At 34.5% G+C, this 25,405-nt stretch overlaps 1 protein-coding gene and 1 long non-coding RNA gene across 3 annotated transcripts in view; both read left to right on the top strand.

Moving 5' to 3' along the window:
* Positions 1–309: 309 nt before the first annotated feature.
* ESD (esterase D) overlaps positions 310–25,405 on the top strand; it is a 27,460-nt gene continuing 2,364 nt past the window's right edge. The window contains exons 1-9 of one of the 2 annotated variants that reach the window (XM_006916435.3): positions 310–412; positions 1,937–1,984; positions 4,022–4,096; positions 4,668–4,756; positions 10,145–10,243; positions 11,680–11,804; positions 12,854–12,973; positions 14,406–14,504; positions 18,221–18,388. In XM_006916435.3, coding sequence (XP_006916497.1) covers positions 4,029–4,096; positions 4,668–4,756; positions 10,145–10,243; positions 11,680–11,804; positions 12,854–12,973; positions 14,406–14,504; positions 18,221–18,388 — 768 coding nt within the window. In that variant the 5' untranslated portion in view covers positions 310–412; positions 1,937–1,984; positions 4,022–4,028. Of the gene's footprint in view, positions 519–1,936; positions 1,985–4,021; positions 4,097–4,667; positions 4,757–10,144; positions 10,244–11,679; positions 11,805–12,853; positions 12,974–14,405; positions 14,505–18,220; positions 18,389–25,405 lie in introns of both variants that reach the window. The other variant, XM_006916434.3, reaches the window with a different exon arrangement.
* LOC112483338 lies at positions 14,511–17,315 on the top strand. The gene is made up of 2 exons (XR_003047609.1): positions 14,511–15,623; positions 16,101–17,315. It is a non-coding gene; the product is annotated as an uncharacterized LOC112483338 (long non-coding RNA).

Below are 25,405 nucleotides of genomic sequence, written 5' to 3'. Positions count from 1 at the left end.
TTACGTCCTGGTTTCTAAATAACCTGAAAGAGTTACGTGGAAACCTCGTCTACTAGTGAAGTAGGGCCTGGGCCTCCACCTGCTGCTTCCAGCCAGCGAGGTGCGTCCACTGTCACTAGCTAGCAGAAACAGGAGGAACCTCCCCACTGGGCGAAGGGCGAATTGAGGGAGGGGACGGGACCGTGGGGGAGGTGCTGTGGCGCGAGGCCGTGCGAGGGCGGGAACGAGGAGACATTTTAGGAATTAGGACCTGAAAGCCGGCAACTCCTTTGGAGGGCGGGGCCGAGGGTGGGCGGGTTCCGAAGGGGGCGGGGCCGAGACTTGGCTCGCGCGGCCATGTTGAGGTTCCGCCTTTCGGGTCCTACGAATTCTGTCCACGCCGCCGACGCCGCCGACGTCGCCGCCGCTCCTGGTAAGACTGGGTGTACGCAGAGGCCCAGATGTCCTAGGCCTGCCCGGGTGTCGGTCTGCACAGGCGACACGGCGGGGCCTGGTCTGGGCGGACGCAGACTCTGGCGGTGAGTCCCGGAGGAGGGAGCGCGGAAACTGCGGCGCGGGATCCCTCATACGACCGAGCTGTGGCAGGAGGGCGAGGACCTTGTCGCGAGGCGCCGCGCCTCGTCCCGAATTCCTTTTCCTGCACTGAGCTTCGAAAAAAATGTGTAACCCAGGGCGCTTGGAGGTGCCATATTCAGAGGGGAAAAGGAAAGGGCCACGGGAGGAGAAAGAGACAGAGTGGAAGAGAAAACGCCAGATCCTGAGTTTTCACTGAGGAGAGGATTTGAGTAAAGCGGTGCTCAGCAGTGTCATAAAACAGTGATATTGGGGAGACCTGTGCAGGTTGTTAATAGCCGGTGGAGTGGGACACACTGAAAATGAAGAAATCAAAATCCAAAGGAATGAGAGCAAAAACACAGGTTTTGGGGACTCATGGGAAGAAGGAAAGAAGGGGTAAAAATACAGAGAACAGAGTTCTGAAGGTGGTTGATATGTAGCTTCAGTAAGTAATGGGAAGAAAAATAAGATTTGACAATTGGACCTTTTCAGGATTTTGTGCTTTGTGAATAAAGACCACTTCCTCTAGGTTTTACCTCATGATTTGGCATGTACAATGCACTGAGAGAAGCTTTCCTAAGAATATTGATGTTCATTTTATTGACATTCTAGGAAAATTGTGTAACTCCCACCGGCACTGTGAAATTGTTTTTTGTTTTGGGGTTTATCTTAGGAAGGGAGTTGTTAACGTTTTTTGTTATTCTGTCCTACTCTGTCACCCTATTTCACCCACAAAAGCTGTTCTAAAACCTAAATGAAATGTTTATAAGACAGATTACGCTTAGTATGTCAGTTTTATTTGTTTGTTTGTATCGATCACTTGAGCATCATTCATAAGCCCTGTCAGTTTCTCACAAGTTCATCCTTTCTTTCTAGCCAACCCCAGTAGTCCTTAAGTCCTTATCCCTTCCCTCCGTTTTCCTCTCTGCATTGCAAGTTCCACTTACACCCCTTGGTCATACAGATCCAGGCTTTTTATCTTTCTCTACTTTTCCAGTCCCCACTCCTGTTTACTCTTGGGAGCTGACTACATGTCATACTTCCAAATGACACTTAAATTTTTAAAAAATTATTTGAAAGTTTTTAAAAAACTTTATGGGATTCTTATTCTTACTCCAGCAAAAGTTTTTGACCAAACACCAGGCCTTGTGGCAAAACAAATATTAAGGTAATTCTATTAAAGGGCCAAGGTGAAATATTGGTGCTGTTCCATGAGCTGTATTTTCTGGGCTGCTCATATCCAAGGTAGACAGTCACCTACCTCAGGAGAAGAAAATGTCTCTGTTGAGAACGTGTAGTCTATACATGTCTGTATAACCTTTGCTGTGAAAAGTATGTCCCATTTATAAACCACTTGGTCTTTTTTTTTTTTTTTTTTCAGAATCATCCACCCTTTGGTACAGACAAAAAAGCAAGTAGTATTGGACAGGTAAATTTAAGTTTTATTTCTCATATATAACTCAGAAAGTTAAATGAGAAATCTAATAACTTGGTTTGAAACATTATTTTCCCAAAAAATTTTAATAAAAAATGTAAATCGTGGTGTAGCATATCATAAAAATCATGATACATCATATCTAGTTCTTATGTTATATTTCTTATTGAGCCTAATTTTTCTTGATTTATAATTAAAGCTGGTTTCTAAAATGGGTGGTTGATGAAAAAAAAACTTTAAAAGCTTTTATTTTCTTAATTTATTCTACGATTTGAAAAACAGTATTTTAACTTTGTTTTCTCTGGCCAAATGAAAAGTATTTGATTTTGAATTTTAATTAAAGAACATTCAAAGAATAGAGGAAACAGATTAGTTGTAGTTTAATAAAACAGATGAATAATAAAGTATCCAATAATAGAGATAAAGGAAGAGCTAATTTTTAAAACTTTCACATGATTGGTAATTCAACAAATGATTATTAGGTACTTCCTATGTACTAGATATAGGCTCAATGTACCATGTTTTGGAAAAGCAGACATAGTAGTCCCAGCTAGGTTGAAGAAAATAGGATTTCTTTGTAGAATAATTCACGAAATAAATTTTATTCCTTGGTGTCATGTATATGTTAAACTTATGCATTTATCTCTGTTCATTATTGAAGATAGGATCTTAAATAATAGCTGAAGTTAATATTCAATAATAACATCTAGTGAGCAGTTTGTTTAAGAATTTATCTTTTACATATTAAAATCATAAACCTATGAGTAAAAGATGAATTCTCTGTAAGTATAGTACTTAAGTCAATCTTAGAGTATTTCAAAACTGGGGAGGCAGAAGAACATAGCAGCAAAGAGTATGGGCTCTGATGTCACAATTTGTGGTTCAAATACCAGCTTTCCAACGCAAAGCTAAGTGTATTTATTGAGGAGATTACTTAAAGGTAGGATCGAAACTAATCTTATTTAAAATTTTGCGAAGATATCTCCAAAGTACGCTTTTTAAGATTATTGTTATATATCTTTGAGGAGTAACCCAAACACTACAACTGATCGGCTAATAGTAGAACATTTTACTGAGAAGACCACCAGAATGGTAATATCTATTCCTGATATCTAAGGCTTTTTTTTATTTAGTGTACACAGCTTACTGATTTATAATGAGGGGAAGGGAATCTTTGAGAGATACAAATCAGAATCAATCCTCTTTACTCAGTAGGCACTTATGATAAAGATGGTTTTACAATTTTTTTGTATTAAGAATACTGTGTGGTAGTTTAACATTTAAGTTTTAAATTATTTATGAAAATTTAAAAGATCTGTTTGAGAGAAAAAATTACCAAACTTCATAATTTCTTATTGACAAGCTGCACTTTTAATTCACCTGGAATAGCCTTATGTTTTACTTGTTTTTTTCAAAAGGGAAACTGATTTAAAAGTTGTGTATAAGTTTCTTAAAAAAAATTCATAGGTTGAGTAATTTGATCTTGTTTAGCATATAGAAAAGTGCCTATCACGCTGTAAATGTTCAATAAATGTTACCTGTTATTATCAAAATCATTATTTTTCCATCACTTTTCTCCCATTTACAGTCAACCATAATCAGTCATACCAATTCCTTGACTCTTTTATTACAGTTAATAGGTAAGCAATTAACAATTTTTAATTTTTTAAAACATAAGGCTATTCTAGGTAATAAATTAGTAACTTATTCTGCCTCTTTCTAAAAAGACTTTGGGACAGTCCACACACACACACACACACACACACACACACACACACACACACACACACAGCTTGTTAATAAATTGGTAATGACATACCAAAGTACTAAAGTTTTTTAAAGTGAGTAACAAGTGAAAATGTGTGAATGAAAGTTAGTCTCTTAATATTTATTAGAAATAATTAGTATGCGAAGAAAAATTCTAAGTGAAATACATTTGTATGTTTGGATAGTTTATCTGAAATTAGTTTTATTTCAAATTTTTCAAGAACTAATTCTCTAGAAATTAATGAGATTAATCTTCACTAATAGGAAAAGAATGGCATTGAAACAGATTTCCAGCAACAAGTGCTTTGGGGGATTGCAGAAGGTTTTTGAACATGACAGGTAACTAAGAAGATACTGTTTTCTCTCATTCTGCTTTCATCTTTCTGATTTTTTAAATAAGCCCATGAAGATCATTGTTGCATGAATTATTGTTTACATGTAAAATACCTGTGTTTTCTATCAAAATTATCTAGCCATGATGTTGGTGATTCTAATAAAATATTAGTGATGAAGAGCAAATTAAGGATGTAGTAGTACATTTCAGTGCCTATGAGCAAACATGTAATTTAAGATCTTTATAATTTATTTTTTTATAAAATTTCATACATTGTTTTAGAAATAGAAGCAGTTTTTCTTTTAATAATATTGGTGATACATTGAGGATATTACATTTATTCTTTTAATTTATTCTGCCGAGAATGACTATGTTTTGTGCACAGCATAGGCTCAGATTGGTTAATAGATAACAATGCTGAGTTGGCCCCATTCTTTCTTTAAGGTCTAAGATATATTCCTTAAATGTTGGTAGGATCACTTATTTTGGACATTAAGTCATTTATTTTATCTTTCTGTCTTGACCAATAAGGAGCGTTGATTTTGTTGTTGTTGTCGTTGTGACTTAAAATTACAGTGTTGAACTGAACTGCAAAATGAAATTTGCTGTCTACTTACCACCAAAGGCAGAAACTGGAAAATGCCCTGCTCTATACTGGCTGTCTGGTAGGTGTTATGCATTTGAGTTTTATAAAGGAATTTCTTTTTCTTTTTAACTAGCTTATCTTACTCTTCTATCTTGACTTATTGGTGTGCTTTCTGGGCCATTTATAAAAGACTTTAGGAGCCTGTCATAGTCTCTTCTTACTTGATCTTGAGAATAATTTTAGACTTATTGAATTACATTTCTTTCACTTCTTTTTCAATGAGAGTAAGTAATTTAACAGAGAATGTAAAGTTCTGGACTCAATAGCAAAATCTTAGAAAAGTTATTTACGTAGTTTATACCTACCCAAGCATTTCTTATAGAGATTTTACCACTCAGAACAATATTAAGTAAAACCAGGACACTCATGATACGCTAATTTGAAACCACAGACAAATAACTTTTTATAGTATTGTCTGGAATACTTTAATTGTGCTACATTGATCTTCTCTGGCAAGTCTGGAAAGTCAGAAATAACAGTAATGCTTCTCAATTAGTGGTAAATAATAAAGGCTGTAGAATGGATAATAAGAAAGTAAAGTTTTGCCACCAGTAGTGTTGAACCTCTATGATAACATTTCTTTCACAACATGTTGGCACTTCATCTTTGGAAGCAAACATTACAAGGAGAAACATTACAGAGAAACCAAATTATGTCATAGAGTGCTATCTTTGTTTCCTTAAAATTGCTTCATATGACTTGATTTAATAAATTCTCCCTTATCTATGTTCATCAAGGATAAGCCAGTCTTTAAACATGAGAATAGATATTACATTTTAAAAGGTAAAAACTAAATGCCGATCTGATTTTAACTCAACAACCCATTTCTGTGATTGAAAAAAAGCAAAACAATTTTGCTAGAAGAACATTGGGTATTAAAATACCCAGGCATAAATGTGAAGGACCTTTTTACTGAAAACTATAAGACATTATTAAAAGAAATTGAAAAGACATAAAGAAATGAAAAGATATTCCATGTTCTTGGATTGAAAGAATCAACATAGTTAAAATGACCTTATTAGCTAAAGCATTATACAGATTGAATGCAGTCCCCATCAAAATAGAACCAAAAATCAGATTTGTGTGGAAGCATACCCCTAATAGCCAAAGCCATCCCGAGGAAAAAGAACACGCTAGAGATATCACTCTGCCTGACTTCAGATTACACTGTAAAGTGACTAATCAAAATGGCATGGTAGTGACAGAAAGAACAGTATTGAGAGTCCAGAAGTCAACTCCCACAGATATGGGCAAATAATTTTCGACAAAGGAACCAAAAACACACAATGGAGATAGGAGAGCATCTTTGATATATAGTGCTGGGAAAACTGAAAAGCCACATGCCAAAAATGAACCTAGATTGTTGTCTAGTACCACACACCAAAATTAACTCAAAATAGATTAAGGACCTAAATATAAGACCTAAAACAATAAGTTGCATAGAAGAAAACATAGGTACTAAACTCATGGACCTTGGATTTAGAGAGGATTTTATGAATTTGACCTCAAAGGCAAGGCAAGTAAAAACAAAAATAAATGAATGGGACCATATCAAACTAAAAAGCTTTTGCACAGCAAAAGAAACTCAACAAGGCAAAAAGGAACCGTCTGAAAGAATGTATTTGCAAATGCCTCTGATAAGGGCCTAGTATCCAAAATATACAAAGAACTCATATATATCCAAAATATACAAAGAACTCATATAACTCAACAATAAAACAATCCAATTAAAAAATGGGCAAAGGATCTGAACAGACACTTTTCCCAAGAAGATATGCAGATGGTCATAGACATGTAAAGATGCTTACCCTCACTAGCTCTTAGGGAAATGCAGATCAAAACCATAATGAGATACCACTTCACACCTGTTAGAATGTCTATTATCAACAGGACATGTAATAAATGTTGGAGGGGTTGTGGGCAAAAAAGAACCCTCATACAGTACTGGCGGGAATGTAGATTGGTACAACCACTATGGAAAACATTATGGAGGTTCCTCAAAAAACTAAGAATCGATCTTCCATCAGATCCAGCAATCTATTTCCTGGATATTTACCCCAAAAAGCTGAAGACATTTATCCACAAAGATAAATGCACCCCAGTGTTCATAGCGTTATTCACAGTAGCCAGGACATGGAAGCAACCGAAGTGTCCTACAATAAGTGATTGGATAAAAAAGATGCAGTACGCATATACAACGGAATATTACTGAGCCATGAGAACAGATAAAATACTGGTATTTGTGACAACATGGATGGATCTTGAGATAATCATGCTAAGTGAAATAAGTCAGAAAACATTGAAAACCATATGATTTCACTCATACGTGGGATATAAAACTGAAAGGAACAAACGATAAACAAACAGACTCATAGACACAGACTACAGTTTAGTGATTACCAGAGGGAAGGAGGAGAGAGGGGAGGTAGGAGCAAAAGGGGTCAAATATTCGGTGACAGAAGGAAATCTAACTATGGGTGGTGAATACACAATGCATTATATATACAACATACTGTTGAATTGTACACTTGAAACTCATTTGATTTTATTAATATCACCCTAATTTTAATTAAAAAAAGCATTTGGGTATTGCAGAAGCAGCAATACCAAAATTACATATTTAATTGTTTTAGAAACAATATTTTATAGGTAAAAAGTTCTTAGAAATCATATAAAATATATTATAAGCCCAGAGAAATTATATATTGCCCAAGATTACATTATGGGGTGAACAAGTCTTCTGACTCATAGCCCAGAGGTGTATTTAGTCTTTTCTCCTGTTCTTTTTGCTTTTTGTTTCTGGACAGAGCTACTAAAGTCCTATCTCTTGGTTAAAAGAATAATAACCCAGATCAGAACTACCATAGTATTGTGTAATAGGTGCTATAATAATAAGACCCTAAATTCCTAACCAAAATTGAAATCTATTAAGACATATTGAGCTTTATGAGTATAAAAAATAGAATGATTATTTACATCACATGACAGGACAGTTTCCTTAGATGATGATGAACAGATAGACCTTGGAAATTAAGTCTTGATTTTCTAAGAAAAGGTAAAATTGACCAGTACACTTGAGAAATAACAACAAAAGAATTTTAGGTTTCCTTCCCTAAAGTTGAAGGAAAACAATGACAAAGGTTATATCATTTGTTATATTTTCTAAATTAATAAATTAACTGAAATCAAAACGTTCAAACTGAAATTTTAGAAGATGGTCTGGATGTAGTGTTTTGCATCTTTCCCAGATCAGGGTAATCTTCAAAACAGTCCTTTATTAGCTAAAACTCACACACAAATGTTTGTATATTATACATTATTTATAATAGCAAAAAAAGTGAAAACAGACCAAGGTTCATCAGTTGATGAAATGATAATTAAAATGTGATATATCCACATAATCTAACATTATGCAACATAAAAAGTAATGAAGTCCTCAAAGATGCTACAGATGACATAATGAACCTTGAGAACTTTATGCTAAGTGAAAAAAAGCCAATCACAAAAGACTGTTAAATTTCATTTATATGAAATGCCCGTAATAGGCAAATTTATAAAGACAAAAGTAGACTAGTGGACTAAAGGGAAGGAGGTAGGAGAAAATGAGGAGTGTCTGCTAATTGGGTATGGGATTTCTTTTGGGAGTGATGAAAATGTCTTAAAATTAGATAGTGGCGATGGTTGCCTAATTATCAGTATACTAACTCATTGAGGTATACACTTTAAATAGTTGAATTGTATGGCATCTTATACCTCAATAAAGTTCTTAAAAAAAAAAAAAATAACAGCTCTTCATATGGAATAAGTATAGTCGATCAAGTAGATATTAATTAATAACCATTTCCATACTCTTAAGAGTAATCCTACTAGTAGAATTATGTTCATTTCTATAAGTCTGCAATTTACTCCTTACTACCATAATCAGAGAATTTGTATTCTTTGATTTGTATTCTAACTAGAAAAAAAAAATTTGTTTTCTCTGGTCTCCAAACAGCGTCACCTTCCCCAAGTTCAAGACATTGTACTATATCCCAGACACAATTAGAAGCTCTTTATATGTTATCACATTTAATCTTCACAGCCACCTTAGAAGATAAAAATAGACAATATTATGCCCATTTTTCAAATGAAAGAACTGAGGCTCAGAATATTTGAGTTGCTTGCCTAATTTTGTTTAGCTAATAAGTGACTGAGTGACATTTAGAACCAGATCCTGTCTGAAATCCAAAACTCATGTTCTCTATACTATTACCCTGCCTCCTTTGAACATATTTATGTTAAGGTCAGCAAAATTACTGACCTTTTATCAATATTTGGGGCAGTTCTCCACCATGATATGGCTCTAGTATCTCTGGAAGGTGTACTGGAAAGGAACATGGTGGACAAACCAGGACCTTGTTCTCTTGCCATATCTAGTGAAAGTGTACATCTTAACAGTTTATTTAACCATAAACTCCCATAACACTTTATCCAATGATACTTATAACTTTATATTTTATAATTATTAATTTAACAGTTCTTTCTTGGGAAATCATTTCATAAGTGTCTGTGCTGACTGTTAGGGGATAGATAGGAACTGTAAAAGTGTTCTGTAGCTAATTCATATTGCATCATACATATCAGTAAGCTTTGACATTGCTAATTATTAGATGTAGTGGGATATCTATCATTAGCCACTGGAAAAGGGCTTTTGGGTTAGGTGCTGTTTAGCTCAGGCATCCATTGCTAGTATATTCTTGGCCATTCTCACATTGTTATAGTGTTAGACTCCTAGAATTAAGTCGTTTCTATCACATAACTAAAAAGCATAGTGGTAGGAAAAATGACAGAAACAGTTGTAAAAACTGGGGCTAAAACTCAATTTAAGGAGGGTATATGATGACCATTACTCTCGCAGTACATTGAGGAATATTAAGATGAGTAGGGTGAATTTTGTTGTTGTGAACTACTTGTATATAAAAATATTAAATTATTTGTATTATGATGGCCATTATAATATTACCTCACTTACTGTGAATATTTATGTTTTGATGTAGGAATAGTAACATGTTTCAGATTAGCATGTTTGATGACACCTCACTAGGGTTTAATAACATTTGTTTTATGTTCCATATTGCTGTTCTACAACTTGAGAAATTCTGAATTCCTAAACACATATGGTCCTGAGGATTTTGAAACTTTAGTGAGTGATTTTTAAAGGACAGCTGTGGGAGCATTTAACCTATGACAGATCTTAGATTAATGTTGTTATAAATTTTATAACAGGAACCTTAGTGTCTTCTTCAGAATTGTTTCCAAAAAATAAAATTTTTGATAATATCAAGTGAGATTGTTTTCCTGTATTTTAAAAAGGTTAAAGTTTATAACTCTTTGCAATATAGCATGACATAATATTTTTTATCTTCAGGTTTAACTTGTACAGAACAGAACTTTATATCAAAATCCGGTTATCATCAGGCTGCCTCAGAACATGGCCTTGTTGTCATTGCTCCAGATACCAGCCCTCGTAAGTGTTCTTGTTCCGGAGATCTTTGTAAAAATATAAATCTTTAAGACTAAGTTACAAGTGGATTAATATGTACTCTATAATATCCGTTTCATATTTTTGCTATTATCTTTATCTTTCAAGTGGCATCATGACTCAAATGCCATGCTATACACATTTTCCTGTGAATTTTACTCCTGACATCACTCTGATGAGGGGCAATAGTTTTTCTGTTCTAATTTTACAAGTTAAGAGGCTTCAGAACAATTTGATTATTATTTATTGACACTGGTATCAAAATGACATGCAGGTGCATAGATTTTTTCTGTTTCATAGGTAAATTTTTGTCTTATGATAATTATGTCTCATCTCAGTTAACAAATAATCACATAGTTAAACAAGTATTAGTTTTAATATAAATATTAGAATGTTTACATTAGACAAATGAGAATATCAAACATTGGAGAACTTAATCCATCAGATAGTTAAAACTCGTTTTGTGACCTTAGAAGTGTCAGGCAATGGAATATAAATGGCAGCTAAAACTATCCAGAAATTAAATAAATGGCTGACCTTGCAAAGTAGTGCATTTCCTTTCACAGGCCATGTTACACAAAAACAAGACATGTCTGGTTAAAAATGTAATAAAAATTTTAATCCAAAATAGCATCAAAAATACAAAAATCCTTAGGAATAAACTTTAAAAATATGCAGGTTTATTTTTTATAAATCAAAATTTGCTAAAGATAATAAATAAAGATTTTAATAGATGTAAAAATCTCATGTTCCTGGATGGGTAGACTGAACATTATGAAGAGGTCATTTCCTTCAAATTACTCTGCATATTACTATAATTCTATTCAAAATCCCAGTAGTTGACTTTTTAACTACATGCAAGTATATAAAATAAAACCTAATAAAAACGAATACAAGAAAATCCCAGTGAGGAATGGATAAATAGAGGAAACATGATAGAATAATTTCAAAGAATATAAGGAGACATTTTCAGTTCATGATAGTGAATTGAGCACAAGCATTTGTCTCTCTCTCCTTCTAAGACCACAGTGACAAAGAGAATTACCTAAGTTGGTAATGGGGGAGGATCATCAGATAAGGAATCTCAACATTTCTGAAAGATAAAAAGAAGATATAATCCCTTTGACAGATAAAACAAAGTAAGGAAGTATATGTTCAAAAACATAGGAGGAAAGCCGGTGTACTCACCTTGGCAGTGAATACCCCAGGCTGGTAGGGCATTCCCTCTTTCACCTCATTGGCTAGAACTAGTCACAGGGCCCAAGAGGGCCAGGATGTATGTGCCCTAAAAGGCAGAGAAAGAGCCCACGATATTTGGTGAACAGCTTTAATACAAATGAACTTTTAGATTCATTTAAAAATATATTAAATATGGGCCGTTATGACACAGTAGATGAAACCACAAGGTTTTTCCTTGATAGGTGGCTGCAATATTAAAGGAGAAGATGAGAGCTGGGACTTTGGCACTGGTGCTGGGTTTTATGTGGATGCCACTGAAGATCCTTGGAAAACTAACTACAGAATGTACTCTTATGTAACAAAGGAGGTAATTTAATTTATATTGTAATTATTAATTGATGACTGCCAAAAGCTTGATTTTGGACACAAAGTCCTTTTAGTCCTGAGAATTTTAAACTAGAGTACAGTATTGTTGAATCTACTTAGTACATATTTATTAACTATGTAATAATAATTATGAAAATTCCAAAGTTTACTAGTACTATAATCCTATTTACAGCCATTTTAATTAACGCTAAGTTAATTAAATTTTAAAGAGTTTAACTTTAAAGAATTTAATAATTATATTGATTCCTATGTGCACTTTTTATTTCTCTGGCAGCTGGTTCATTCAGACACATTTTATAGTGATTAATCAAGGCTTAATTAGAAAGTATAAAGTGGTAAAGCATTACTTTTATTAATAATATTCATGTGCAGTTTATGCATTTTTAAAAATTTTACATGATTTTAATTGTTAATATATACTATATTATAAAAATTCAGAAACAATAATATAGAAGTTTAGTCATCCATAGTTCCAAGCAATAACTATGTTTTGGTATATTCCAGATTTTTTTATATCATATAATTGTAAAACTTATTTTATCTTGTTTTTTTTTAGTTTCAAAATATTTTCCAAAATTCTGATCTATTTGTAACATAATTTTAATAATTGTATAATATTCTGTCATATGCCATAATTTACTTTTTCCTAATGTAAGCTATTTATGTTTTTATATATATTTTTTTACTATAATACATATTACTACATTTATTATTTTTGTATAATTCTTTCCCTTAAGGACTTTTCCCTTAGAATAGATTCCAAGAAGTGAAACTATTAGAACAAAAGTTTAGGACATTTTAAAGATTCTTTCTGCATCTTGCCAAAGTTGCTTTCTGATGAAGATGTACCGTGTATTCTGCAGTGATGTATTAATTACATTGTCACCTGAGATTTTTTTTTAAATCTTTACTAGTTCATGCCATTATAAGACTGAGTTAGAAGTGCTGATTGTGTAATTATTTTATATAACTTTGTAAAAGTCTAAACTTTTTCTCGTATCTTTTATCACACTATTAAATTTTTTCTAGCTTCCCCAACTGATAAATGCCAGTTTTCCAGTGGACCCCCAGAGGATGTCTATTTTTGGCCACTCCATGGGAGGCCATGGAGCTCTGATTTGTGCTTTAAAGAATCCTGGAAAATACAAAGTAAGATTACCTAAGCTTCTAGTGACAAATATCTTTCTTGGATAATATAATATTAGGAACTGTCAAAGATTGAAATTAGGATATTATTGTAGTATTGGAACTAATCTTTTCTAGAAGTCTTGGGAATTTCAAGAGGTTATGAAGGAGGAGTATTAAATTTGACCACACAATGTATGCTACAGAATCAGGAGCATAAGAATTCAATTACAGTCGTTTCTTGTTGATATATTGGAAGTATTATAAATTGTATCTTATATTTCATTGCTTCAATTCAAACTAGTTTTCTAGGCATTTTCTTTCCTAAATGTTATTGTGGCAATATGTACCATTTGTATATTTACCAAGACTATCTTTGTATAGTTAATTTTGAATTTCTAAGGGAGAAAATATCCATGATTTGCAAAAGTTTGAGAATTCTCTGTTCTTATTGCCTCTAATGAAAATTGGAATGCAAATTGATTGAAAAATATAACTCTCAGACTTTCTATTTATTTATTTGAAGCTTTGAAGCTTTACTTTTTATTTGTTTAAATAAGCCAAGTTGGAATAACCAATATGTTTAAAGTGTCATACTGTGCAGAGCAGCATACCATAGTGTTGAAAAGGAAATGTTGAAGCAGTGATCATCTTAAGACTGCTGCTGTCTTTAAAGTAACAGGGCTACCACAGACCTCGAGATTTGTTTAATCCATTTTCTTCCTTTAGGAAAAACTTCTTAATCATTTGAGGTATGTCACTGAGAAATGAAAATATTTCTCATAGCAGTTTCTTGCTGTGGCACCAAATATTTTCCTTTTAGTAAGCTTTATTGTAAAGTTAAATTAATTCATGGCATGACAGCAGGTTTTTAAAATAAGTTTTATTTTTGATTTTTGTGCATAAGGCAATTTATTGTGTTTGAGGGAGAAAATGAAATTTATTTCAACTTTTTTGTTTTTTAAAAAAACCTAACATTGATAAGCACTCTCACACACTCTGCACCTCATCCAGTGACAAAAAACATTGCACACAACACAAAATTATATTGTATTAAAAATTCTGCCATGTTTAAAGGCGTTCATCGCTTTTTGGCACTGTTTAAGAGAAACAACGTGTCTCAGATTTAATAACATGTTCAGAAAGGTAGTCATGAACTGTTTTATATTACTACACATTAATTTTAAGTGGAAAAAAGGAGTGGAAACTCTGAATATAAACTTCGATTTGTACCTTAATGAAAATGTGATGTATTGCTTTGTATTGCTTTGCTTTAGCTCTCTTAGTAGAACACACAAAGGAAATGGTGTTATGGTGAGACCTCCAGTATAGCAAAAGGAAAATTGTTCACAGGGGTTTTCATGGCAAATCAGAGTTTATAAGCAAGTTGCAAATATCTCTTTATATTTGATTTAGCAACATATAACTTGTTTCTAAATTTCTTTTGATTCTGCAGTCTGTTTCAGCATTTGCTCCAATTTGCAATCCAGTGCTCTGTCCTTGGGGCAAAAAGGCCTTTAGTGGATATTTGGGAACAGATCTAAATAAATGGAAGGTAGGTGCTAGATGGTTGTCTCAGTCTCATTCTGAAGTTTTTAAATTTGATTAAAAGCTGTACACTACAGATATTATATTCCTAGCCCACTCAAGGATCCAAAGTTAAAATAATTAACAAGTGTAGACATATAACAGTAGCAAAATCCCTGCTTTCTAATTGTGTTGAATTACGGCAAATATTCTGAGACTACATTTTTTTTCCTGCTAATGGTCAATTTATATGTTTAATTTTAAATGAACATTACTTCTGTATTAGCATTACTAAAAATATCACATATTATTACAAAGTTTAGACTTGCCGTTTATTAACTATATGCCCAGTTGTACAATAAGAACCACAAGACCTGGCTTTTTAATTATTTTGTGTACCTATTTCAAAATCCAGCAGATCTCAGATTTGAATTGTAAATTCCAAATTTAAAAGTCTTTAAGGGAACGCAGACCTCAAGAAGGCAGGCCCCCAGGAGAGCGGGAGGGCTGAGCAGCATGCCAGCAGTGCCTCCTCTTTCTGCCCAGGGCCCCATCTCACAGACCTCATGCTGTGCCTGCAATGGACAGCATGGGGAGACTCCTGTCACTTCACCCCAAGGTTTGTGCCCTATAAAGAAGAGAAGATGACAGTGTCAGGAGGGTGTAGCATCTGCCCATCTGGCTAACCTGGCTGTGCCCAAGTGCTGGGCAGGTCCAGAGTATTGTGCTGGGCTCTTGTGTCCCTCACACCTCTCCTGTCATATGACTGTGATCCTGAACTTTGAGGACTCAAGCTACTCCAACATAGTACTGTGACACCTGAAGCTGTGGAAAGCTCTTGAAAGCACAATCTGTGGCATTCTCCCACAGGTGTCAGGGTCATCTCCTTTAGACTCAGCAAACCTGGGCGGTGACAGCTCCTTTCACAGTGTGACTCTGCTGCTGTCCGGGCAGCAGCACAGCCTGTAGTCAGCTCCCATTTACAGTCTGCTTGGGACAGTGAGGCTGCAGGTGCATGGTGGACACGACTGGGACCACCTTCCCCACAGGAGGATTTAATGAGATACTGTGTGGAAAATACCCTGGCTCCTGCGTGGCCCACAGGATGTGCTCTACTGGCTATCACGTTCATCTCAACTTACTTGTGGTAGGTGGTCACTCTCAGGGAACAGGGCAGGCGCCTGTGTGTCATGCTGTGTTGCTCCGAGTCCTCTTAGCCTCACCCCTGCAGAGGTACCCTAGAGCTTCCATGCGCAGCAGCGGTCACCGCATCACTGAGCAGCTTTCCTCTAGCTTCTGCAGCTCCTTCTTCAAAGACCCAAGGTACCTGTTCCCCTGCTGTCGCCCCAGCACCAAATCAGGGAGGCCAGGGCTGGGCCTCTGTGAGTTCCCAGCATGTCACACCCATCTTCTCCGCTTACCTCAAGGGTGGACCCTGCACCTCAGCTAGGGCTAGTAGGCCTGGCCTTTCTGGATGGAGTCTCTGGTCCTGCCCTGCTGAGTCCTTTTTGCTGTGTGGAGTTGGGGAGGGCAGGTCTCTGGGCCAGCTCAGCTGTCCAATTACCATTCTGGGTGGGGAGGCAGTGCACCTCTAGGACTCCCACCTTCCTCTCTCCAAATGCAGTGTGCTGTACCTCCATGAGAGCTGCTGCATCCATGACCTGGACCCTCCCTAGTGGCAGCCCATATCCTGCCTGCTGCTGGTCATCATCCTGCACTACTTAAACTTGTGGAAGGGAATGAAGACTTCTGGGAAAGTTGTGTGGATCACAGCTACCATGCCCTGCCTTGCGTGGTCCTCTTTGCCTTGCTCTTGTGAGGAACCACTTTTCCTGGAACCATTGACGACATCAAAGTGTATCAGAGCATTGATTTCCATCGGTTCTGTGAGGTGTCTGAAGCTGATGCTTGATGGTGGAGCACTACTGCTGCCCAGGACACAAAGGGATCCCAGTCACATCAGATCTGAAAACAAAGTTCAAAAAAAAAGCAAAGTCCAGAGCCAGGCTGCAGATTGCTTCAGCAAGGAAGAGATGGTTCTGGGTTGAAAATCCAACCAGGCCCCCTATCTACTCCCCAGTCCACAGGGGAAAAAAATAGCCAAAACTGAAACAGAACTATTCATTACAAAGACAAAATAGTGGAATAAAATATGAGTTCAGTTTATTTTCTAACAAAAAAACAAAAAGATCTTTAAAAATAGATATTTTGTAATGTACATTGATGAGACTATTCTCAATAGCAAGATTGCTTTTTCAAACGTGAGATCAGATGCTTCAAAATGAAAATAAAAATGGCTCTTCTGAGACACATTTTACTCTTGTGTAGAAATGGTCCATTTGCAAACTCTACCAAGAGTGAATATTTCACAAATGAATTCATCACATGTAAAGTTAACAAGTAGGAAATACTAGAGTGGGGAAAAAAACCTTTCTGTCTTGTGTTTTCAAGGTTATTTACATATGGACCTCTATTTTGTTTAAGATAGATCATTGAAATTCTAACACATTGGAGAGTTAATTCTTCACTCACTAGATTAGAGTTTTGTTTTTAGGCTTAGATTTTTATTATATTGGAATAGTGCTGAAAAGATTAATTTAGATACTTTGAGAACTGACAGTGCACATTCAGTATTTTGCGTTCTCACCATGTGCTTAGTCTATGCAGTTTGAGATCTTACGTCACAAAGGTGATGACCCTTTCCTGTCCACAGGGTGTTTATGGTCTAATAGAAAAGTTAGGTAAAAAAAAAAACAACTGATTGAGAGGAGGAGGAGAGAGGTAGAGGCACAGATAAACTATAAGGGATCTAATTACACAGTTTTTCTCCAAGTGGCAGTGGATTTTATTATCTTAATTATACTTTGTTTAGGCTGTTATTTAACTTACTGTTGCAATAAGGAGGGCATACAGAATGATGGAATCATAGAACTTAACTAGTTGAACTTTATAAGTCCCTTTTCACTCCTTTTAAGATTTAAGTCTTAAAAAGCATGGTATTTTAAAGGAGGAATAATTTGTGTTTTTGTTTGTCTTCATCAAAGCATAAAAGTTGTGGTTAGAGAATAGATCTGAAATCAAGACTATTTAAAGGTGGATGGTAAAAAATATAATTGTAACTAATGGCAGCTTCTCATATAATTTTGAGGAGTTGTTAATATGATTCAGATTATTAAAATCAAGTCTTTCTGAAAGTTCATGGAGATAGACATTTCATGCTGTTCAATAAATGGCAAAAAATAAGGCTGAATGTATTTATGTCTGGAATTAGAGCTAAAATGAAGAGACCAAAAATAGACTATTTATTTGAAATAGAGAATATTTGGAAATAGAAAAAGATAATAGAGTTAGAAGAAATGGTCAATTTGTAGAGAGATTTTCAAGGAAAAGAGTTATGTTTTTTTTTTACTTACGGAGTTGATAGACCATTAAGAACCTTAAAGGTTTAGAAGAGAAAAGGATATACTATAAAGAATGCTTGAGATGATAGGATTCTTACCACTGGTCTGAGACTGCTTGAAAGTAGAGAAGAGGCTATCATTGGGAACCAGAGTTCTGAAAACCTTGTAAATAAAAACCAGTCACGTCAGATTTTAAGCCATCTTAAAAGCTTATTTCCAATTTAATCAGCTTTATAGCTTAAATGACTTTAAATTTCTATTTGGTTCTAGTATAGTATATTCTGAAGAATATCTTTCTGAACACTTTTAAATTTGTTTTTCAGTATTTCTCCTCTTTTTATAGGCTTATGATGCTACCCATCTTGTGAAGTCCTATCCAGGTTCTCAACTGGACATACTAATTGATCAAGGAAAAGATGACCAGTTTCTTTCAGATGGACAGTTACTACCTGATAATTTCATAGCTGCCTGTACAGAAAAGAAAATCCCTGTCGTTTTTAGATTACAAGAGGCAAGTACTAGGAAGCCTTAGCTTGTTCTAAATAACTATTAAAAAGCAAGATTTTAAGCATGTTTTAAATTTTATTTTAGTCTTTGAAATGTACCTCTAGTAAGATGTTTTTTACTAGGGCTAAGCTTCCACCTTAATTTATGCATACATCTTAGCCTCAGAAGCTGTGTATTGTTTGTCTCAAACACACATATGCACTTTATATTGTTTGAGTTAGATGTTAATCTCTCCGTTTTGCTACTTGGTATTTCTATTTGTTTAAGAATAATTACTGAATTTCCTTTCTTTGATTAAAAATTATCGGGGCGATCTATGAAATCTAATAAGTTTCAAGTGTACAATTCAACGGTATGTCATATATATTGCATTGTGTGTTCACCACCCATAGTTAGATTTCTTTCTATTACCAAATATTTGACCCTTTTACCCCTGTCTACCTCCCCCAACCCCTTTCCCTCTGGTAACCACTAAACTATTGTGTGTCTGAGTCTCTCTTTGTCATGTTTGTTTGTTGCTTTCAATTTTATATCTCATGTGAGTGAAATCATATGGTTTTTAACTTTTTCTGTCTGACTTATTTTACTTAGCATGATTATCTTAAGATCCATCCATGTTGTTGCAAATGGCAGTATTTTATCTGTTCTCATGGTTCAGTAATATTCCATTATATATATGTACCACATCTTCTTTATCCAATCATCTATTGTAGGTCTCTTCAGTTGCTTCCATGTCCCGGCCACTGTGAATAATGCTGCTATGAACATTGGGGTGCTTGTATCTTTGTGGATAAATGTTTTCAGGTTTTTGGGGTAAATACCCAGGAGAGAGCTTGCTGGATCAGATGGTAGATCAATTCTTAGTTTTTTGAGGAACATCCATACTGTTTTCCGTAGTGACTATACCAATCTGCATTCTCACCAACAGTGTATGAGGGTTCCTTTTTGCCCACAACCTCTCCAGCACTTGTTATTTTACATGTCCTATTGATGATAGCCATTCTAGCAGGTTTGAGGTGGTATCTCATTGTGGTTTTGATTTGTATTTCTCGAATAGCTAATGAGGTTGAGTATCTTTTCATATGTTTGTTGGCCATTTGCATATCTTCTTGGGAGAAGTGTCTGTTCAGATCCTCTGCCCATTTTTTAATTGGATTGTTTTATTGTTGAGTTATATGAGTTCTTTGTATATTTTGGATATTAGGCCCTTATCAGAGACGTTTGCAAATATATTCTCTCATTCAGATGGTTTTTTGCGTTGTTGACAGTTTAACTTTTGCTGTGCAGAAGCTTTTCAGTTTGATGTAGTCCCATTCATTTATTTTTGCTTTTACTTGCCTTGCCTTTGAGGTCAAATTCATAAAATCCTCTTTAAGTCCAAGGCCCTTGAGTTTAGTTCCTATGTTTTCTTCTATGCAACTTATTGTTTCAGGTCTTATATTCAGGTCCTTGATGTGGCTTTCCAGTTTTTCCACCACCATTTATTAAAAAGGCTTTCTTTTCTCCATTGTATGTTTTTGGCTCCTTTGTCGAAAATTATTTGTCCTTATATATGAGGATTTATTTCTGGGCTTTCAATTTGTTCCATTCGTCTGTATGCCTGTTTTTCTGCCAATACCATGCTGTTTTGATTACTGTCACTTTATAGTATAATTTGAAGTCAAGCAATGTGATACTTCTGGCCTTGTTTTTTCAAGATTGTATTGGCTATTCAGGGTCTTTTGTGCTTCATACAAATCTGATGATTTTTTTGTTCTATTTCTTTTTAAAATGCCAATGGAATTTTGATGGGGAGTGCATTAAATCTGTATAGGTAATAAGGTCATTTTAACTATGTTGATTCTTCTACTCTGAGAACATGGAATATCTTTCTATATCTTTGTATCTTCTTCAGTTTCTTTTAGTTGTTAATCTAATTACTGAATTTCAGTTGATTTGCAAATTTTCCTTGACAAAAATATTTTTGACTATTTACTACTCACCTAACTCTATGCTAATCCAGTTGTAATTAAAGAAATTTTTTATTTTTAATTTATTTGTAAGCTTTGGAACATAATATAAATAAAATATTTCAGGATGAAAAATGAATACTGAAAATTATACATAATTCTGATTGTTTAAAAGCATTTTTATTCATGTTTAAGGGTAATGTCAGCACATTGATCTAAAACATGTAATTTTGATAAATGTTCAAATAAATCTAGATCAGTGTGTAACGTGGCACATTATCGTTTACAAAATGTTTTCACGCATTAGGTTATTTTATCTTTATATGACCAAATGAAAGACCATTCCTTTCTGTCCATCTGCTGATTTTGTTTTGTTTTTCAGTTTTTAAAATTGTACAATACCATACATAAATTTTACCATTAACTATTTTAAGTGTACAGTTCATTGGTATTAAACACATTCATAATGTTTTGCAGCCATCACTACTGACCCACCTTCATAACTCTTTTCATCTTGAAAAATTGAAACTATCCCCATTAAACACTAACTCCCCATTTTCCCTCTCCCCTCACCTTGGCAACCACCATTCTACTTTCCATTTCTGTGATTTTGACTGTCTTAAAGTAGAATCATACAGTATTTGTTTTTGTGTTACTGGCTTAGTTCACTTAGCATAATGTTCTCAAGGTCCAGCCATGCCGTAGCATGTGTCAGAATTCCCTGCCTTTTTAAGGCTGAACAATATTCCGTCGTATGTATATTATGGTTATTCATTCATCTGTCAGTGGACATGGGGGTTGTTTCCATGTTTTAGCTATTGTGAATAATGCTCTAATAAATATGGGTGTACAAATATTTCTTCAAGACCCTGCTTTCAGTTCTTTTCAATATATACCCAGAAGTGGAATGTTGGATCATATGGTGATTCTATTTTTAATTTTTTGAGGAACCTTCATACTGTTTTCCATAGTGGCTGTACCATTTTACAGTTCCACCAACAGTGCATAAGGATTACAGTTTCTGCACATCCTTGCCAATAGTTCTTTTCTTTATTATTATTTTTTTTATCTCTTTCTGTGTCTTTTTCTTTCTTTCTTTCTTTCTTTCTTTCTTTCTTTCTTTCTTTCTTTCTTTCTTTCTTTCTTTCTATTTTTTTGGTAGTGCAAGGTGATAGCTCATTATGGTTTTTAATTTGTTAGTGATGTTGGGCATCTTTTTGTGTGCTTATAGGTAGGCCATTGTATATCTTTGAAGAAGTATTGTTCAAGTCCTTTGCCCATTTTCTGATTGGGTTGCTTTTTGTTGCTGAGTTTTACAAGTTCTCTCTATATTCTGGATATTAGTACCTTATCACTTGTATGATTTGATGATTGTTTTGGCTATTCAGGGTCCCTTGAGATCCCATATGAATTTTACGATGAGTTTTTTCCATCCTGAAAAAAATATTATTGGGATTTTGATAGAGATTGCATTGACTCTATAGATTGCTATGGATAGTATTGACATCTTACCAATATTGTCTTCCAATCCATGTATATGAGATGTGTTTCCATTTTATTGTGTCGTCTTTCATTTCTTTCAGCAATGTTTTGTAGTTTTCACTGTGTAGGTCTTTCACCTCCTCGGTTAAGTTAATTCCTAAGCAGCCTTAATACTACTATTAAGGTTTTCATAATTCTCTTTTCAGATTATTCATTGTTAATGCATAGATATGCAACTGATTTTTAGTGTGTGTGTTGACTTAGAATCCTGCCATTTTGCTGAATTCGTTTATTCTAACAGTTTATTTTTGGAATATTTAGGGTTTTCTGCATGTAGAATTATATCATCAGTGAACAGAGATAATTTTACCTCTTTCTTTTTAATTTGGATGCCTTTTATTTCTTTCTCTTGCCTAATTGCTCTGGCTAGAACTTCCACTTCTATGTTAAATAGAAGTGGCAAAAGGGGGCATCCTTGTCTTGTTCCTGACCTGAGAGGAAAAACTTTCAGTTTTTTACCATTAAGTATGACATTTACTGTGGGTTTCCACATATGGTTCCTGTATACCTGTTTTACAGATGAGGAGACAGGCTCAGGAAAGTAACCTACTTATCTAAGATCACGCAGCTAGTATATGATGGAACCACAACTGGAAGCAAGGTCATTAGACTGCAAATACTGCCCTCTTATCATCTGTATAACCATTCCCAAGCAAGGTGAAGCAATTCTCCTGAGGAGCAAAGGATTGAAATTAGAGCTAGCACAAGGAGAAATTATACATAACCTACTACCTGTCTAATTTATGCAGCATATCTTAGCAATTTCCCCATTTTTTTAAATCTTTCTGCTATTTTGAATAGGCAAACTATATATAAAATACATTATATCTACCTTGTTGTTTCTTGAGTATCCATCTTTAAGTTATAGAATTTTTTAGATTAATAACCAACCTCGAGAAATCCAGATACCAATTTGATTATAAATAACAGCAGTGTGTTTAACTGTACTAACGATAGCTATAAGTGACATAACAAACCATGTTTCTTTCCGAATGACTAACTTTTTGGCATTAGTGATACTGGATGCCTCTTCTGCTTCCCCCAAGGCTGCGCCAGGAAATCCTGTTACTACAACAAACTTTATGCCTTCTAACAAAGACTGAAAAATCTCTGGAGTTTGTTATAGAAACAGCATAGAGTTAGGACACTGATTAAATTCTCAAAGGGAAAAAATAAGTTAACATTTATTTCTAAAATGTTTATATCGCAGGCAACTGAAAACATAGTTGGCTATACTTACTAAGTCAAGACAAAGCATTTCAATTTTAAAAAAAAAAAAGTGAGAAAGTATTGAAATCCCCAGTCACAATCTTTAGCCCAAGTGCAATTTCTGTTTACTTTATTTCCATCAAGGTCAGGTTAAGAGTGAACTACACAGTCATCTGAAGCAGATTATGTTTAGGTTTGCTGTAATTGAGTAGGCACCTGAATGGACATGCCTGGGCAGTGGCTCCAGAGAGTCTCCTTTCAGATTTTTCAAGCTGCCTTCCATTGACTTCAGGTTATCTCACATCTGAGAGTCTTATCATCTGCTTTATCATTTGATTATAAGTAAAATAAAACTGTAGTTCTTCATGAAATGGGAACTGTGAACTGTTAAGTAAGCTGAATATAACGGGGTTATATAAATAAGTGATCTAAAGTGGAAGAAATATTATTCTAATCATGTACATGGTATTCCCAACTTCATCTTTACCTCTTTTTAATGGTTTAAATGCTCACAATCTATATTTATATTCTATCAACTGTCCAAAAAATTGAGAGGGAAAGGTAGTGCATAGGGATATTTATTGGATATTGCCTCATATAATATTTTTTCTTTTTTAGCTTCGGCAAATCTAAATTGAAAAGTACAGGTAGCAGAATTCTGATAGTATACAAAGTTCAAATCTTAGTCTAAAGAGGGAAGGCCTGGTATGTCTTATTTTCAATTATTGAAGTTGCATAGTGAGGAAAAAAATTCAGTTACCTAATGGAAACTTCTAAAAACAACATCAAAGAAAGGCTATGCTACCTTCTCAAGTCTCCAGCCCTCTTATGAAGATTCAGAGATTGTTTCGGCCTTTGTACCTGCTTGTTAGAGAAGAGTAAGAACATGGCACAGATCTTCAGAAATGCAGGGATCTCTCACTCATCCCTGTATCCCCATGCTTAGCACAATTGTCTAATACGTAGACTCTTGGAAAGTGCTTATTAAGTAAACAAATGAATATCTTTCAACAGTCTTTATACTCTGATGAAACTTACCCAAGGATTCATATCTGAGCGTTTCCAATTGGATCTGGAAAATATGTAGGAAAAAACTGCCTCTTAGAATAAATGTTCATCCTAGCTGCTGGTGCACTTCTGCTTTTCCGAAAATTGAGTGAAGATTGAAAAATATGTTCATTTCTTTTTATACTCTTTAAGAGTCAGAATTTTATGATCGAGGATTTTTCCATTTAAAGTGTGAGGTAGAAGAGGAGAGTAAAGCCCTTCTGAGTGTCACTAAATGTATATAATCACACAGCTGCTTAACATACCAAACCGACTCAATATAATGAAAGGAGCCACCTCCATTTTTTATTGATTAATAGAACTTGAAACTAGTCAAGAATGACATAATTAACTCTAATTATATAAGCATCTTTTATCTACCAGAACACCAGTAGTTCAAATGTGTTCTCTTGCCTTTTTGTTTTGAAATTTACCTTTTTAATTTTTATTTTTATTTATTTTGTATGGTAACATTGGTTAACAAAATCCAATAAGTTTCAGCTGTACACTTTAACAATAAGGCATATATATATTTACACTTTGTGTTCACCTCCCATAGTTAGATTTCTTTCTGTCACCACATATTTGACCTCCTTTACCCCGTCTACCTCCTCCCTCCCCCCTAGTAACCACTAGTCTATTATCCATGTCCATGAGTCTCTGTTTGTTTGTCCTATTTATTTGTTGCTTTTAGGTTTATATCCCACATATAAGTGATATCATATGGTTTTCAACTTTTTCTGTCTGATTTATTTTGCTTAGCATGATTATCTCAAGATCCATCCATATTGTCGCACATGGCAGTATTTCATCTTTTCTTATGGTTGAGTAATATATTTTTATAGTCCTGAGACATCCAGTATGTAAATAATATATATCTCTTCATTTATTAAGATTGTTTTATGTCTTTTAACAAGGTTTATTCATTTTGGTTGTTTTTTTCTATCTTCTTTTGCGGAAGACATTATTTATATTATATATTCAACATGTTTTAATTTCCAATAAAATTGTTCAGTTACAGCTATAAATCCCCTTTAAATACCATTTTACTGCATCTCACTAGTTTCAGAATATCATGTATTTTTTATTGCTGTTTGAGTTTGAATATGTTGTAATTTTCATTCTGAATATTTTTTAACCAATTAGATTATAAGGAGCAATTTTTGACGTTTCTAAGCAATGTTTTACTTTATTATTATTTTACCATATTTTATTGTTAAATGTATTGTGATCAGAGAAGGGGTCTCTATGATATAGATTATATAAGCATAATA

Source organism: Pteropus alecto, unplaced genomic scaffold (genome assembly GCF_000325575.1).
Source record: "Pteropus alecto unplaced genomic scaffold, ASM32557v1 scaffold24, whole genome shotgun sequence".
Lineage (NCBI taxonomy): Eukaryota > Metazoa > Chordata > Mammalia > Chiroptera > Pteropodidae > Pteropus > Pteropus alecto.
This window is presented reverse-complemented; position numbering and strand designations above follow the sequence as displayed.